This window comes from Grampus griseus (genome assembly GCF_964374135.1).
Source record: "Grampus griseus genome assembly, chromosome: 19".
NCBI classification, from domain to species: Eukaryota; Metazoa; Chordata; class Mammalia; order Artiodactyla; family Delphinidae; genus Grampus; species Grampus griseus.
Window position 1 is genome coordinate 29,811,836 of NC_139013.1, and position 15,417 is coordinate 29,827,252.

The 15,417-nt window shown below is 49.1% G+C and overlaps 1 protein-coding gene across 1 annotated transcript in view; it reads left to right on the top strand.

Moving 5' to 3' along the window:
- The window catches only part of SLC6A2 (solute carrier family 6 member 2), a gene marked incomplete at its 3' end in the record, with an annotated part of 36,275 nt that extends 32,886 nt beyond the window's left edge, over positions 1 to 3,389 (top strand). Inside the window, exons 11-14 of the mRNA XM_082677810.1 lie at positions 370 to 470; positions 966 to 1,133; positions 2,659 to 2,730; positions 3,366 to 3,389. Coding sequence (XP_082533936.1) covers positions 370 to 470; positions 966 to 1,133; positions 2,659 to 2,730; positions 3,366 to 3,389 — 365 coding nt within the window. The remainder of the gene's footprint in view (positions 1 to 369; positions 471 to 965; positions 1,134 to 2,658; positions 2,731 to 3,365) is intronic.
- Between the last annotated feature and the right edge of the window lie 12,028 nt (positions 3,390 to 15,417).

Consider the following 15,417-nt stretch of genomic DNA (forward strand, 5'->3'; position numbering starts at 1 on the left):
AAGTTCTATATACACAGCCATCATTGTTTTAAGAGGGAGGGAGCGGGAGGAAAGAGCTGGGCTTTGGAGTCAGGCCACCCTGGCTGTGTAACCAGGGCCAAGTCCCCTCCCCTCCCCGAGCCCTGGTTTTCCCTCTGAAAAAGGAATTGGGGCGGCACCTACCAGGGGATGCTACCCCTGAGTGTGTTCTCTCCCCTGTTCTGAACCAGCCAAGTGCCTGTCCCCAGGTCTCCTAAGTGCCAGGGTATCCCTGTCTTAGGAGATACTGTTCTGCTGTCCACCTGGGGACAGACCCTCTTGGGAAGGCAGCAGGGGTGGCCCCAGGCTCTGCAGGGGCTGCTGTGATGGGCCTGCCCTGTGTGTGCGCAGGTGTGGACAGGTTCAGCAACGACATCCAGCAGATGATGGGGTTCAAGCCGGGCCTGTACTGGAGACTCTGCTGGAAGTTTGTCAGCCCTGCGTTCCTCCTGGTGTGTAGTGCGTGGTTGGGCATCCTCGGGTGAGGGGTGCTGTGTGTCTGGGGTGAGGGTGGGGGTGGGGATCTTTGCTTCTAAGGGGAGGAGGTTGGGATGCAGGGCCCTGGTCACGCAGACAGATGCTCAGGATGCTCCGCCCTGTTGATTCCCAGGAGGCTGCACATGAGAGGGGTCGCCAGCCTGGGGCCAGGTCTGGGCCGGGGGCTGTCTGTGCCACCACTCAGTTCCAAGGTCACCTTTCTAGTCTTCTTCTCTTTGTATTGCTCCTGTTTCTTTGTCTCCTTTTTGTTATCCTTCCTTACTTGGATTCTTCCTCCTTTCTCTCTCAATCTCCCTTCTTCCTTATCTTCTCCATTCCTGCATCCATCTCACACGCTGGCCCTCACTTCCCTCTGGTCCCTCTCTGCATCTCTCCCTCTCTCCCGCCTCCTTCCCTCTCTCTCCCCTCTCCCTGTCTCTCTCCCTCTTCCTTCTGTCCCTTCCCCCCAGTTTGTGGTGGTCGTGAGCATCATCAATTTCAAGCCGCTCACCTACGATGACTACATCTTCCCACTCTGGGCCAACTGGGTCGGGTGGGGCATCGCGGGCTCCTCCATGGTCCTGGTGCCTGCCTACGTCGTCTACAAGTTCCTCAGCACGCGGGGCTCCCTTCGCGAGGTGAGCTCTGGGCCGAGCCTGGGGGAGGGTGGGGGACAGCACGGGAGGGGGCATCCCGAGTCATTCCCGCTGGGGTGAGAGAGGGAGACAGAAGGACACGGAATCTAGAGTCAGACGGACCTGCCACGTTGGCCACGTTATTTACCCCCAAGCCTCAGGTTCCACATTTGTAACCTGGGGTAATCATACAGACCTTGAAAGGTGAAAGGAAGTGCTTAGCGCAGGGCCTGGCACACGGTAGATGGTCACCACGCGGCACCTGCTATCGTGTTGAACGTCATATGCACCGTGTGCTCCCACTCTGTTCCTACTGTTGTTTATGTGAGGAGCTCAGCCCTCCAGTCCCCTAAAGAGCAGTTAATCTGCATTAACTGTGCCCACTCCCGTGTCCCACCTCCTAAGGTTTGTCATGTCCCCAGATGTCCCCCACTCTCCCCATCCAAACTCACCGTGACCTTGTATCTTGGCTTTCACCTGCTTCTATTGTGAACCTGATACCTGATCAGCCTAAACCAGAGACTTCCAAAATACATTTTCTTCTTTGACCTGTGTACATTGCAGGTACATATACGCATGATCTGCGTTTTCATTAAAATTATGTCTTTCCTATAGTTTGGTTGTTAAATGCCCTTTCTTTTATAAATAATGGTGATAGTCATTTCCTCATGCCCTTACTTATAAAGATCTCATCCTTTCATTCCTTTATCCACTCCCTTCACAGATATCTACTGAGAATCTGTACGGGGCAGGCAGTATCCTCAGCTCTAGACACACTCCCCGGAGCTCATGTTCTCATGAGGGGACAGAAAGACACAGGAGGACATAAAGGAGTGAGCTGTACAGGAACTTAGGGCAGAGGGTCCCAGGCAGGGCTGGGACCCCCTCCCCCTGTGACATGTTTCCTGTCCATGAAATCCCAAAGTCCAGGAACCTCTGGGTCACTGGGAGGATCCATGTTCTGTGAGCTCATCCCGGACGTGGAACCAGGACCTGCTTTGAGCTTTTTATTCTCTACACTTTGGGATCCCCCTCTAGTGATCAGACATTGACTCCAGACGCATTCCCTGAGTCCACCCTGTGTCTACAGCCCAAGGAGGCGGTCCCAATCCCCAGGCAGGGCTGAGGTCCCATCACTGAGTTCTCATTGTGCTCTGAACTTGTCCTCTGCAGCACTGACTCCAATCGTGGTTGTAAAACTGCCTGTGTGTTTTTCTGTTCAGTGTCAGCCCCTTCCCTGAGCTGTAAGCTCTCCCAAAGCAAAATGTGTGGGTGACCTTCAGCTCTGGATCCCCAGGGCCTAGGCCAGTGTGTGACTACAGTCATTGACTCAATAAACATTCACTGGATGAATGTCTCAAAGTGAACTAACCAGGGTGGGGAGTGTCTTGTACGAACCTCTCCTGCTGTCCATGTGAGACTTCAGGGCCAAATAGCAGGTGGCCCTGATGTGTGGTGTCCTCTGGGCTGCTGGAAGGGTGTCCCTGGGCCAAGCTGAGGCCTCCTCCCCTTCTCCATCCTTTCACAGAGACTGGCCTATGGCATCACCCCAGAGAACGAGCATCACCTGGTGGCCCAGAGGGACGTCAGGCAGTTCCAAGTAGGTGCAGCTTGGACCATTTTGATGGGGGCCACGGGGCGGGGCCCTACTGCTCCCTGCTGTGCTATCGGAGGCAAGACCACACACCACACTCCAGAAAACCCAGAGCAGCTGTGGGCTATAGCCCCTGGGGGTGTGATGTTACGAACCGGAGGAGAGGGGCCTGTCTTCTGCCTTCTACCAGCTGTCGCCTGCCCCTCCACTCCTTGGTCCTGAGATACCAAATGCCCAGACTTTCCTAAACTCGGTTCTCCCTCTTTGAGTTGTGACCACGGAGTATCCCCAAATTAGGCTGAGGATTTCTTATCTTGAAGCAAGTGCTGTAGGTACATCAATAACGTGTTGACCTGAGTCCTACCCTTTTCCCCTGTAAAATATGGGGGTGGGGGAGCCAGGAGGGTCCCGGTGAGCCCCCCTGCTTCAGACTTACTGTGTGACTTTGTGAAGGCTCCTTGGCCCTTTCTGGGTGCGTGTGACAATTAGGGGATTGGCCTGCGTGTTCTGCGAGTCTTTGAAGGAAACAGCTGTGTTTTCTGCCCCTCCATGTGTCTTACTGCCCTTCTCAGCTGGCCCTTGTCCCTCAGTCCCTGCCTGCCCTGGCCCTGGCCTAACAGCCTTGCCGTCTTCCTCTGCAGTTGGAACACTGGCTGGCCATCTGAATCTGACCCCGAGGAGGAACCCTGCTGCACCAACGTTCAGGTCAAAGGTTTCCTACTACCCCAGACACTGTCTGGGGATTCCTCTCCGACCCCCCTCTTGCTCTTTTCCAAGTTAACAACTGATTTAGTGACCTGGTTTTCGTTCACTTTCTGTTCACCTGGCCTGAGGGCTGTGAGCTTGGATTGGTAAGCCTTGTGGGAGAGGAGGAGAGGAGGGAACAGGAAAAATGACTTCCGTCGAACCTCTTTAGTTTTGAGGAAGTCTCACCCAGTGTGGGAACCGGCCCGAGCTGACGTCCACGGGCTTGGGAAGGACTCCCCACCTCGTTTGCTGGTACTTTGGGCCGCAGAAGAAATCCTCAGTCCACCAGATCAGACAGAGGATGTTGCTTTTTGGTCAGACACTGTAAAACCAAAACACAAATAAAAAGCCCAGCTGAGTTTGGGAGGTACAGAGATCTTGCCTCTCTCGTCTGCCCCGGTTAGTGCTCTGTTGTCTGGACCTTGGTTGGGGAGCTTGGGGATATTTGTCGCTGTTATGAAGTCCGTGGATAGAAGCTCTGGGGGGTCGTGAGCAGAAATCTTCATAGTTAGTTTTCACTCTGGTTGACCTGGGTTTGATTTGTGTGTGTTCTGGAATATTCTTCTGGTTTCTGGCGCTCAGAGGGTCCAGAGCTATGGGTGTCACAGTGAGTGGCTTCTGCAGAAGCAGCAGACAAGTCTGTAGAGACCACATGCGGGTCTCGCTCTGTCAGATGCACGGAGCTCAGGAACCTACCTGTGGCTCCTGAGACCTTCCTGGGGGACTCAGGACAGGAACCCAGCAAGGCCAGCTGCATGTCTCCGCTACGGGATCCTCTGCTGTCCTCACGGGGCCAGGTGGGTGTCCAAGGGCAGCCCGACAGGCTGCCTGTTTCTGTATTGTTCACAGACACCTGCAAAGCCTGTCCCTGGGAAATCCCACCCAGCCTGGACCAGAAGTCTCAAGTGATGGGAAGTGGGCCCTGAAAACTCCCTTTGTCTCTCCTCATGGGCCGTACTTTGCACCGCGGAGGGCAGCATGGAACCAAGCATATAGCACCCCGGTCACTCAGGTTGAGGGGAGAATAGTCTCAATTGACGGAGCAGGTTGGCGGTTGTAGAGAATTTCAGGTTGATTTCTGATACAAACTTATAAGTGGTGCCCTCTGGTGGTGCTGGTGGCTGGTCTCAGCTCATTCAGAGAAGCGATTTGTAGTTGGTAAGTCGGTGGCATCCATTTGCATTTTTTTTTTTTAACATATGGTCTGAGTTTCTTACGCTCTCATTGGCAATCTAGAGTTGTGGGTTATTGTCCTGACTGTGGGAGCCCCTGTTGCAGAATCTTGGGCAAAAAAAAAAAAGGCCACATCATTTCCACTGGGAGTAGAGGGTGACACACATCCAAAAGGTGCTTTTGGGGAAAGTGGGGTGTCACTGAGCCTAATCTATCGATCATGCAGTCTGTGGAAGATGGGCTGGCTGGGGGCATGGCGGTGGTTTTCTCCCAGGGACAGGGTCCTTATGGCATTCTTTAAAGAAAAGTAGGAAAATCAGGAGACCTTGGATCTCTCCATATAAAACGTTCAGTTCAAAATCTGAGACAGCCCAAGTGGCAGGTATCTTGGACCCTGAAAAAGAGGGGGCCTGGGAGCATCCAACAGAGTGGAACAAACAGGTAGGGGTCTGGGAATGAGAGCAAGGTGACCCGTCACTGATGGAATTTGGCCTCACAAGTGACTGAATCCACCCGCCCCCGTGAAGGGTAATTCCTCCCTAGGTGTGACAGCTTGTTTGTTTGTTTGTAACAAAGCACTTTCATCCACGTTTACTCCCATCCGCCCAGCAAGTACTGCAGGGCTGGCTTCTGTGTCCCCATTCTGCAGGTGAGAAAACCAAGGTCCAGCATTTCAGTCATTCTTGCTCAAGGTTCCCCAGCTACTAAGGGATCCAGTTGGACCCTCAAGTCAGAGCCCCTGACTCTCAGCTGAGAGCACTTTGAAATTCCCAGCACAATATGGTTCACCCCACCCAGGGCTGTCATTAAACATAAACAAAAATCCATCCAGTCAAGTGGCCAAGGCATATTTCTTAGCAAAAGAACAATGTGTTGGAAGAAGGGGGGCGTGGGGGGATGTCATTTATTTTCCTCTAACTGGTTGCTAGAGAGGAAATGATTTAGCTGCTCTCCTTTGATGAAAATAATCACTCTAGGGAACAGTGGGTTGTGAAAAGCTGAGCCTACTTGGCAGAAATGAGTCAGAAAAGCCTGTGTATCAGGGGCACCCTTCAGAGAGAGCCTGACGTTTGCTCTTTGCCATCTGCTCGTGGCCCTTCTGCCTCCAGACATTTGTCCGAAGGCGAATCAGAGATGTGGTGCTACCTGAACCAACACCAACCAACCCAGGGGTGCTGCCTTGCGGGGGAAGTTGGCTCCCGAGCCTGGGGAGGGGCTCTGGAGATGGGGGGACCCGGGGCACCCGTGGACATTTTCGAGGAGGTGCTGGCAGACCTTCTGGGTTCACCTTTCACCCACACTCGCTGGAGAGGGAGCATGGGCTTTATCATAAGTAATGTTTGACTTCTTATTTGAGGCCTTGTTTTTGATAGTAGAGGTTATCCGGGATAAGGGTGCTCCTGTGTACTGTATAGAGCACTTTTGATACTTTACCAGATTTTTTAAGGAATTATTATTTTCCATGAAGTGTAAAAATATCTGTTTAATACCATCCCGTTAACATCTACTCAACGTCTAATTATATCATTTAGTGTCTACCTGTGAGTCGGTCTTCATTCTAGATGCGAATGAGACAGAGGAGAAGGGGACCTGCCAACTCTTGCCAAATATCATGCCAAATAAAGGTCCTAAAAGCTGCCTTAATTCTCAGAGGGGTTCCGGCCCAGGTGGGAGCCAGTCTCTTGCCAAATGATCCCGTTAATGTGAGACCAAACATTCTTACCAAAGATATAATTTCTTAGTAAGAAGCCCACTGAGCTCGCTTCATTTCTTTATTTCCTTTGAAAGCCACGGAAGGGAGAAGAACAGAGAGGGAGTGTGGCGTGGGGGAAACAGCACAGCATTTAGAGTTGCATGGACCTGGGTCTACGGCTGTCTTACTGGGTCACCTGGGGAGAGGGTCTCCACCTCTGTGGGCTTCAGAGTTCTCTGTCTGTAAAAGCAAGGGTTGGATCAGAGATCAAAGGTCCCATCCAGTAAATAAAATTTCCTGTCTCCGTAACAATGTTATTGTTGTAAATTTACAATGAAGGAAGCACACGGTTTACTTTAGGACATTCCAGAATGATCTAGTGACCAATAACCTACTACTGAGCAGACATATCAGAACTATGATTTTTCTGGACATTCAGTAGTTCCTCTTTCGACAATATTTCTGCAACTGATGCCAGAAACACTTGGTATTTTAAAAAATAAATCCAACCCTTTTGTTTTGCGGAATTTGAGGGTAAGTTGTCATGCTCTCATGAGTCCCAAAATCCACAGCTCTGCGATGTGCAGCATGGCTGTAGCTGCGATCATAGAAGTCACCAAAACTCTGGTGAATGTGAAGTAGCTTTTGGGGTTCCCGCCCTCCTCCCTCTGTTTCTCCACTTTTATGTAAATAAGGACTCTTTCAGTGGTGCCCTGTGTCATGGACTGTTCCAATGTCATGCATATTTCTATATCTGGTGTGTGCGTTTATTTTAAAAGCTGTTCTCTTCATGGAAAATTAAGTGTACAGAATAATAAAGGATATTTCCTGTGCCATGTATCTGGTAGTGGAATTCTTTCTGGCGTGAAGGTAAAATGCTACAAATTAAGTCCAATGGGTCTTCTGTGATCAGCCTCCAGCTAGTAAAGTAGAGCTTCTGGTCATAGTGGCCCACCTTTCACCCAAATAACTCTCTTGATAACCTATGGAACAGAAGACTAGGGGGGAGTTAAATCTGTAATCCTAGCTCTGAGATTGACATTTTTTTTTTTTTTTTTTTGCGGTACACGGGCCTCTCACTGTTGTGGCCTCTCCCGTTGCGAAGCACAGGCTCCAGACGCGCAGGCTCAGCGGCCATGGCTCACGGGCCCAGCCACTCCGCGGCATGTAGGATCTTCCCGGACCGGGGCATGAACCCGTGTCCCCTGCATCGGCAGGCGGACTCTCAACCACTGCGCCACCAGGGAAGCCCGACACATTTTTATTTAAGTAGAAAGTGGATACCAAGTTAGTAGTTTCACTTTTTTGTTTCTAGGGCTGAATTTCAAGGGGATCAGAACTTCCAGTTGGATGGAAATGAATGTGCAATTTAGCACTTGTGTGCATTTTTCTGGGAAGAGGGATACACTAACACTTAGGGCCTTAGTGCTATATTGTATTGTTTGGGGAAGGTGTGACCTTACATTGTTATTTTTAATGCAAGTAAGCAGATAGACAGTGACACCAATATAAGGGAGGTATTGACAACCAACAATTCAGTCTATGTCTTCAAGTATGTAAAGGCCGTCAGGGAGTGGGTGGTGGGCCCGAGGGCTGAATTGAGGCCAAACAGAGAATGGGATAGTGCCAGAAGTAGTGAGCACCCCAGTGATGTCTCTTAGGGAGGTTGTAGAGGGAACTCAGTGTCAGGTAGGGGTGTGAGAGGGGGTTGCATACCTCTAAGATCCCTTCCATTTGGAGCTTATGGAATTTTTTTTTTTTTTTTTTTTTTTTGGACAGCCATGAACCCAACCTTGCACAGCAGCATTGGGAGAGTCAAATACATTTATGCCAAAGATGTCAGGGTGGGTTTGGCTTGTCGAATTGGAGCTGGGCAGACATCCCAGAGGGGGTATTATCATCTGATCATTTAAATTTTACCTCCAGAATTGGAGTTAGGGTTTATTATAATGAATCAAACAAAAGGCAACCACATTGCTTCCAGCCCTCCCCTCATGCCTGCCGACATTTAATAAGGGGCCCTGCGGGAGTAGAGGAGGGAGCCTGGAGCAGAGGGGGAAAGGGCAGCTCTTCTGGGGAGCTGGCTGCCATTCTGTCCCCTAGGCTGACAAATGTAGTTGGAGAAGCCTCACAGGTGGGCTTCACTTTAAGAAACTGGTGGGCTTTTGAAATGTCCCAATTTTAATAGCACTCCTGTCCTATGTTTGGAGAGATAGAGCTTCATTTTTATCTCCTTCCAAAAGGCCCTGATATGTGGAGTCTCTCCCTGGGCCTCAATTTGTTCATCTGTGCAATGGGTCAGGGGTTATTAACACTAAGTGTTCATGGATAGGCTTCAGAAATATCAGAACCTTCTGAAATGAAACGCAAATTTTTGTGTGCATGAGTTTATGTCTACCTTTCCGGGAGAGAGAATTGATACATTCATCAGATTCTCAAATGTTGAAGACTCACTGGTATATATTACCTTTGGGGGCCTCTTTCTTCCAATAGTACATGGCATCTCTCTCTGTCTTCACCCCAAATGAAATCAGTATGACAACAGAGTTCATTTCTAAATCTCCATCACCCTGCATTATGTTGACTTTTCATTTTAATCCACCCCAGATCCAATATCTCATCTGTTTTCCTGGCAACAGTTGTTAAACCTTAGTTTTCCAATTGGTAAAATGAAAAGGTTGGATTAGGTGATTCTGTAAAGTCCCTTCTGTTTTTTTGTTTGTTTGGGGGGCGTTTTGGCCACACTGCGTGGCATACAGGATCTTAGTTCCCTGACTTGGGATGGAACCCCATGCCCCCTGCAGTGGAAGGGCAGAGTCTTAACCACTGGACCACCAGGGAAGTCCCCCCTTCTGTTTTTGACTCTATGATATACTCTCAGGGAGCGACCACAGATATGGTTGGTGAATTCACACTAAAATGTGAGTGACTACCTTTCTAGGCAGCTGCTGATAGACAGAAGTGGGAGTTGCTGCTTTTCACCCATTCTACATTTTTAGTGTACGTTTCAGCAAACATTTTCTGTAAAGGTCTCTGTCAGAAGTACTCCTCTCCTGTTGTAGCATAAAAGTAGCTTTATTTACAAGACAGGTAGTGAGCTGGATTTGGCCTGAGGTCTGTGGTTTGCCCTGGATTAATGAAAAGAACAAAGGTTTTGAGCCAGATTAGACCTGGGTTTGAATACCAACTCTACTACTTACTCCTGTGGAAACCTGGACAAGTTATGTAAAATCGGAGTCTCTCTAGCTTCTGAAGAGTGGGAATAACACTGCCAAGAAGGTCAGCAGGATCGAATAAAGATGGTGAACGCTTAAGACCAACCTCTCTGGGGCCACATTGTCTGGATCCAAATCCTGGTTCCATCACTCAATTGTGTGAAGACTTGGGCAAGTTACTTAACCTCCCTTTGCCTCATTTATCATCGATCCATGGGAATGACAATGACCCCACCACCTCATGGGATCATAGGTAGGATTAAATATTAATATTGGATTCAGAATAGTGCTAGCTTACACAGCTTGTTGTTATATGTTTAGTACATGTCAGTTACATAATGCTGATCGATTTCTTCTCCTTCTCGCCCATCTTTGCCCATTTCAAAGGCAACCCAGCTACTGCTGTGCTTTCAGGTAGCCGAAACAATGTCTCTGTTCCCTTGTCCCCTCCTTAGGAAACTGCCCCAGAGGTTTGAATTGGGGTCTGAGTAGCCAAATCTGAGTCTCCTTGGGCCTGAGTGCATGTGACCACTGGGCAGGAAGTTCCAGCTTCGGAAATACCAGCCTCCACAAGCCTTGCCAGGCAGCAGCCAACCTCCTGCAGGACCTGGCTGCCTCACAAGCCCTCCGCTGTCAGTCCCCATTAGGCTGCTGGCAAGGGAGATGCTCCCTCAGCTGGGCCATGTTTCAGGGAGGCCCTGACCTCAGCTATGACCCAGAAGAGCTGGAGACAGAAGTGTGGTAACCAGAGGCTCCTGAAAGTGCTGGCAAGTGATTGGCTTCTGATGTCTTTCTTATTAGCTACTGGCTTGTCATCAGGCCTGGGAGGGGCTGAGCTGGGCCCCTAGCAGGGCATGAAGGTAAGGGGTTGGGCCGTAGGAAATCAAGGGAAACCATCTCTGTCTCCAGAGGACGCCCAGCAGGGGTCATGGCCGGAACATACCCTTGAGCCACGGTTGATTGTTTCTACAGCAAAGAATATAGAGGGAGCAGCCACCCCACCTACTGCAGGCTCCAGTGCAGAGTCTCAGCCTAGGACAGGAAGATGTGGAGTCAGAAGAGGAGAGGCCTGAAGCAAAAACCCAGCTTCTGGCAATGGTGAGCCTGGGGCAGACCTGAAGGCCGTGGTCAGGCCAACAACAGGGTACCTGCCTACTGCTCACCCTGAGTCCATTCCCAGGTTCTTGCTACATTTCTGTTCTTGCACCACGGCGCCCCAGACTTCCCTGGTAGTTGCCATTGACCCCTGACTCCCATCTCCAGTCACTAGATAGTAACAATAACCTATCAATGGAGAGGAGTGAGAGGGCAGGGCCAATAAACGAGGCAAACTCACTTCACAGATAAGGAAGGACATTGCCACTCTGGCATTTCAAGTGAGCTGCAGAATCAGATCAGGGAGTGTCAGAGCCAAGACTAGAATTTTTAGGTAAGCAATTAAATGCATAGAGTTCCCCACCGGAGTTTTGGGATTGGAAGGGAGCACGGCACAAGCAGTACCTGGCTGGCTTTGTTAAAATAGAAAATGGGGCCATCCAGGTCTCACAGGCCATGGTTCCCAGGAGGACTGAGACCTTAGGAGCATCAGCACCTTGGACAAGGCCAATGCACTGGGCTGACATTCAATTAACAAGCACATCAGCTTATCCTGCCGCAGTTACTATTCCCGGTGCTTTACAAATTGCAACTCTTTGAATCCTCTTAATGAGTCGATGAGGTAGTATTATTATCCCCATTTGTAAGTGGGGAAAATGGAGACACAAAGAGAAGCGACAACTCACTAGCTGGTGGGACTGTGATTTGAAGCCAGGAAGTCGGCTGCAGTCTGTGCTTCTAACCACTCTGATGTGCATATTCCTTGGTCCCCGGCCATCCAGGCATACCATGGTCCAGCTGGTAGGGGCATGGGTCCTCAACTAGTTCCAACACCCTCTCCAATTACAAATAAGTACTAGAAATGAAAATAAATTTATTTATATGTATACACATTTATAATTTGTACACATATACATACTTTATATACATATGTTATATATGCATGCACTTAAATCTGTATACATTTATATATAAATATAATTTGCCTACATGATGCTAGGAAGCAAATGACTTGCCCTAGATCACAAAGTAAGAGATTTCATCTTGAACAGACCTCTCCTTTATCTCAAGGAAAATATCTTTGCTGGCTTTCTCCATACACACCCCAATCCCATGCTTTCTGGTTCTTATATCCATCTGGACTCACTATCAAAAAGCAAAAATATTATACTCATATGCGTTAGGATGGTAAGTGGCTGCATGTAACTGAAATCTAACCATGGTCTCTTAACAATGAGTTTTTCTCATTTTCTTGTAACAAATAGGCAATGAGTCAGAGAGAAGAGTGTTCTTCAGCAGGAAGAAAAAGGAGAAGTGTCCCTGGTTCTGGAGAAGGACTTTAGTGAGGATCTCCTCCTGGACATGCCCAGAAGCCCAGGATGCCTCTGGTGATGCTTAAGAAAGTCATCAAGGATTTGGACTCCTTCTAGCTTCCTGTTCTACCATCTACAGCATGCGGTTCTCACAGTCATGGAGAAAAATGGCTAATCCACCTGCTGACATCTTGCCCACCTTTCAGGCAGGAAGAAGGGAAATAAAGAGAAAGAGCAAAGGGCAGAGGCCTGCTGAATCTGTGCCTCTTGACTCTGAAGAAGAGTAGATTTCCTAGAAACCCACCTGGATGTCCATCTACATCTCCTAGGCCAGATTCATGTAACCTGGCAACTTTAGCTGTAAGAGAGTCTGGGGTGGGAGAAAGACTGTGTAACTGGATACATTGCTTCTCTGGACAGAATCAGGAAGAGGATCTTAGGAAGAGGATGAGAAGGATATTGGGAAGACACTGGTCATTACCTCCCTTTCGTGGCTTCCTCACCTGAATTCCATCATCTGCTGACAATGGCAGGGGCCCTTGTGCAAAGCACCATGGTCTGAGTGGCCATAGATAAAGGGCTTCTCTGTCCTATGGGGTGAGATCAATGACTCCCTTGGGCTCAAGTTATGGGGATTCAGGACGCAGGTCTTGCAGGTGAGAACAGACTGACCTGGGTTGGCATTTACAGAGGCACCTCTAACTGGCTGAGCTGGCAGCTAGGTCTGCTTGTAGCCAATTACAGAGTTAAAGTTTTAACAGCTGACCTTCTCTTTTAACTCATGTTTTAATTCAAATAATGTACACATGCTGCTTCTCTCTGCTAACTATGCTGATAGGCTCTAGCCTGTTTGGCTATTTCGTTTTATCCTGAATCACAGGTGTGTAGGATCAAGCAGGCAGCAGAGAAACAGTCAGTCTGGTCTGCCTTGACCGGAGGCAGACTACCACAATGTCCATGAATCATGGAAGTATCAAAAGAAATGGCTCCAGCCCAGCGAGGTCTCAGTCAATAGTCTTGCGATCCCCACCCTCAAAATTCTCCTTAAATAGACCTGCCCTCTTTCAGAGAGTAGGACGGTAGTTTTCAAGATCTTAGTCTGTTACCCTCCTCATTTGCTGGCACATTAAGAAATTTTTCCTTCCTTTATCCTCAAAACCTTGCCCTCGTTATTCTCATTTGGCATCGGGGACAGGGACCAAATTTTCGGTTACAAATTGGCTGAGCCAGCCAGAGGCACCTCGGCTCCCCAGTGGGGTGGTGTTCATCCCCTACCCAAGCCCGATGGAACACTGTCAGAGCGGGGAGGGCCCGCCCGCCCCGAGGGCCCACCCCCGCCCCCGCCCCCGCCCCAGGTTGCACTTGGAGCCCACGCAGGCAAGAGGGCTGCCTTCCGGGAAGAGAGTGAGGGACTGTCCAAGAAGCGGCCAGAGCCCCATTTAGCTCTGGGGAACTCCGGTCTCTCTCCCCAGATAGGACATGGTCCCCTGCAACTTGAACCTTCTTGGAGGAAAAGGAAACAGATTTTGGAAGAGTCGAGACACCTTGGCCATTTGGGTAAGTCCCCTGGTGTGCACACCGAGATCCTTGATTCCGTACTTTTAAGGAAGGTTGTGAAACTTCCAGCCCTTTACGGGTTGTTTGTGGCACCAATGGTATGGAGGTCACGGTTGAGTGAGACCAGAGAACCCGGGGAAGTTGTTCTCTTTTGAGTTTTGAAAGGTTCCTGTTTGTTTAGCTGGCCTTGTTGGGTTTGGTTCCTTTGTCGTTTGTCTGCTTTTAAACATGGGAGGTGCCGTTTCAATTCCGTCTGAAAGTCCCTTGGGAAGGATTATGGCCGAATGACCAACTTACAGCTATAAGCCTATGTCTAAAAGGAAAATGGGTAATAAGAGCTCTATTCCATCTTGTACTTGTTCCCTAGGGTGTATTTTACGAAACTGGGTGATTTTTAGTATGCTTCTAGAAAGAGAAGTTTTTTTGTTTGTTTGTTTAGAAGATGTTGGGGTTTGGAGTTTATTAATTTATTTATTTATTTTTGCTGTGTTGAGTCTTCGTTTCTGTGCAAGGGCTTTCTCTAGTTGTGGCAAGCGGGGGCCACTCTTTATCGCGGTGCGCGGGCCTCTCACTGTCGCGGCCTCTCCTGTTGCGGAGCACAGGCTCCAGACGCGCAGGCTCAGTAGTTGTGGCTCACGGGCCCAGTTGCTCCGCAGCATGTGGGATCCTCCCAGACCAGGGCTCGAACCCGTGTCCCCTGCACTAGCAGGCAGATTCTCAACCACTGCGCCACCAGGGAAGCCCAAAGTTTTTTGTTTTTTTTTTAAACACTGCATGGCCACAGTGTTCTTTAGCCTCTGGAGAAAAATGGCCAAGATGAAGTTTTTTTATTCCAAAACTGTTTCTTTTTGCATATGCAGTTAGAGAAAGCTGGTTTGATAAAATACTTTTTTTCAGAATTCTGACCCTGTGAGAACAAAAATATGCCTAAGAGAAAGCTTGAGGTTAACTCTTACATGTCCTTGAAATATAAGCGCAGCCCTCTTTGCCTGAGACTTCAGCCTTGAGTTAATAAGTAGAACTGTTGCCGAAATCTCGGCTTCTCTGTGCACCGATGCCGAACAGAAATTCGGAGCCAGAGATTTTGGAGGAAGAGAGAGATGGCTTGATTTTTTTCTTCCAGGCACAAGGGAAGACACAGCAGGCTAGCGCCTCAAGGACTGTGCCCCCCACCCTCCTTCGGGAATCGGAGAAGATTTTATATGTGGGGCTGCAGTCCGGGGGTATATGATAAGGATCAAAGTAGTGAAGGTCTTGCATTCTTCTTCTTCCCGCATTATTTCAAAACAGTCACAGCTGGCGTCAGGCAGTCGGGTAATTGGGTCCGTTTGTCTCTGCCTTATCCACCTGCGACTTTTTTTCTGAAATGCAACACCTACAAGGGGTGATTTACTACAAGGGAGTGTAATTCACATAGTGTTAAAGAGTAATAGGTTAGCTTTGTGAAGTGCAAATCTAGTTACAGAAACTACAGATTAGTAACAGTTAAAAAAAAAAAAAAAAAAACTAGGAGTGATTAACCTTTCAGGCCAGGTCATGTTTCTTCTCTAGCCTGTTCAGTGTTCCCTTGTTCTCAGGAGGGAGAAAACTTCACCTCTATTTTTGCTGCAACAAATTCCCCACTGCTAGTTCATTCCCTCCGTATCAATGGAGGGAGGGAAACAGGCGTCCTTCTTGTCTGGCTGAGGACAAAACTTCAGTTTTGCTCCACTTGACAAACACCAGCTATCCGGCCCAGGGGCCCATCTATCTCCTATTTTATACCCCCCCTGAGAGGCGTGAACCCCAAGAAATCTTCATTGGGAGGATAAGGGACGACGGTATGTCTTCTGTAGCTTCTTTAGGCTGGCAAGGGGCTCGTAGACCCTACCTAGTTGGGGTCACGGAGCTCTCACCCTGT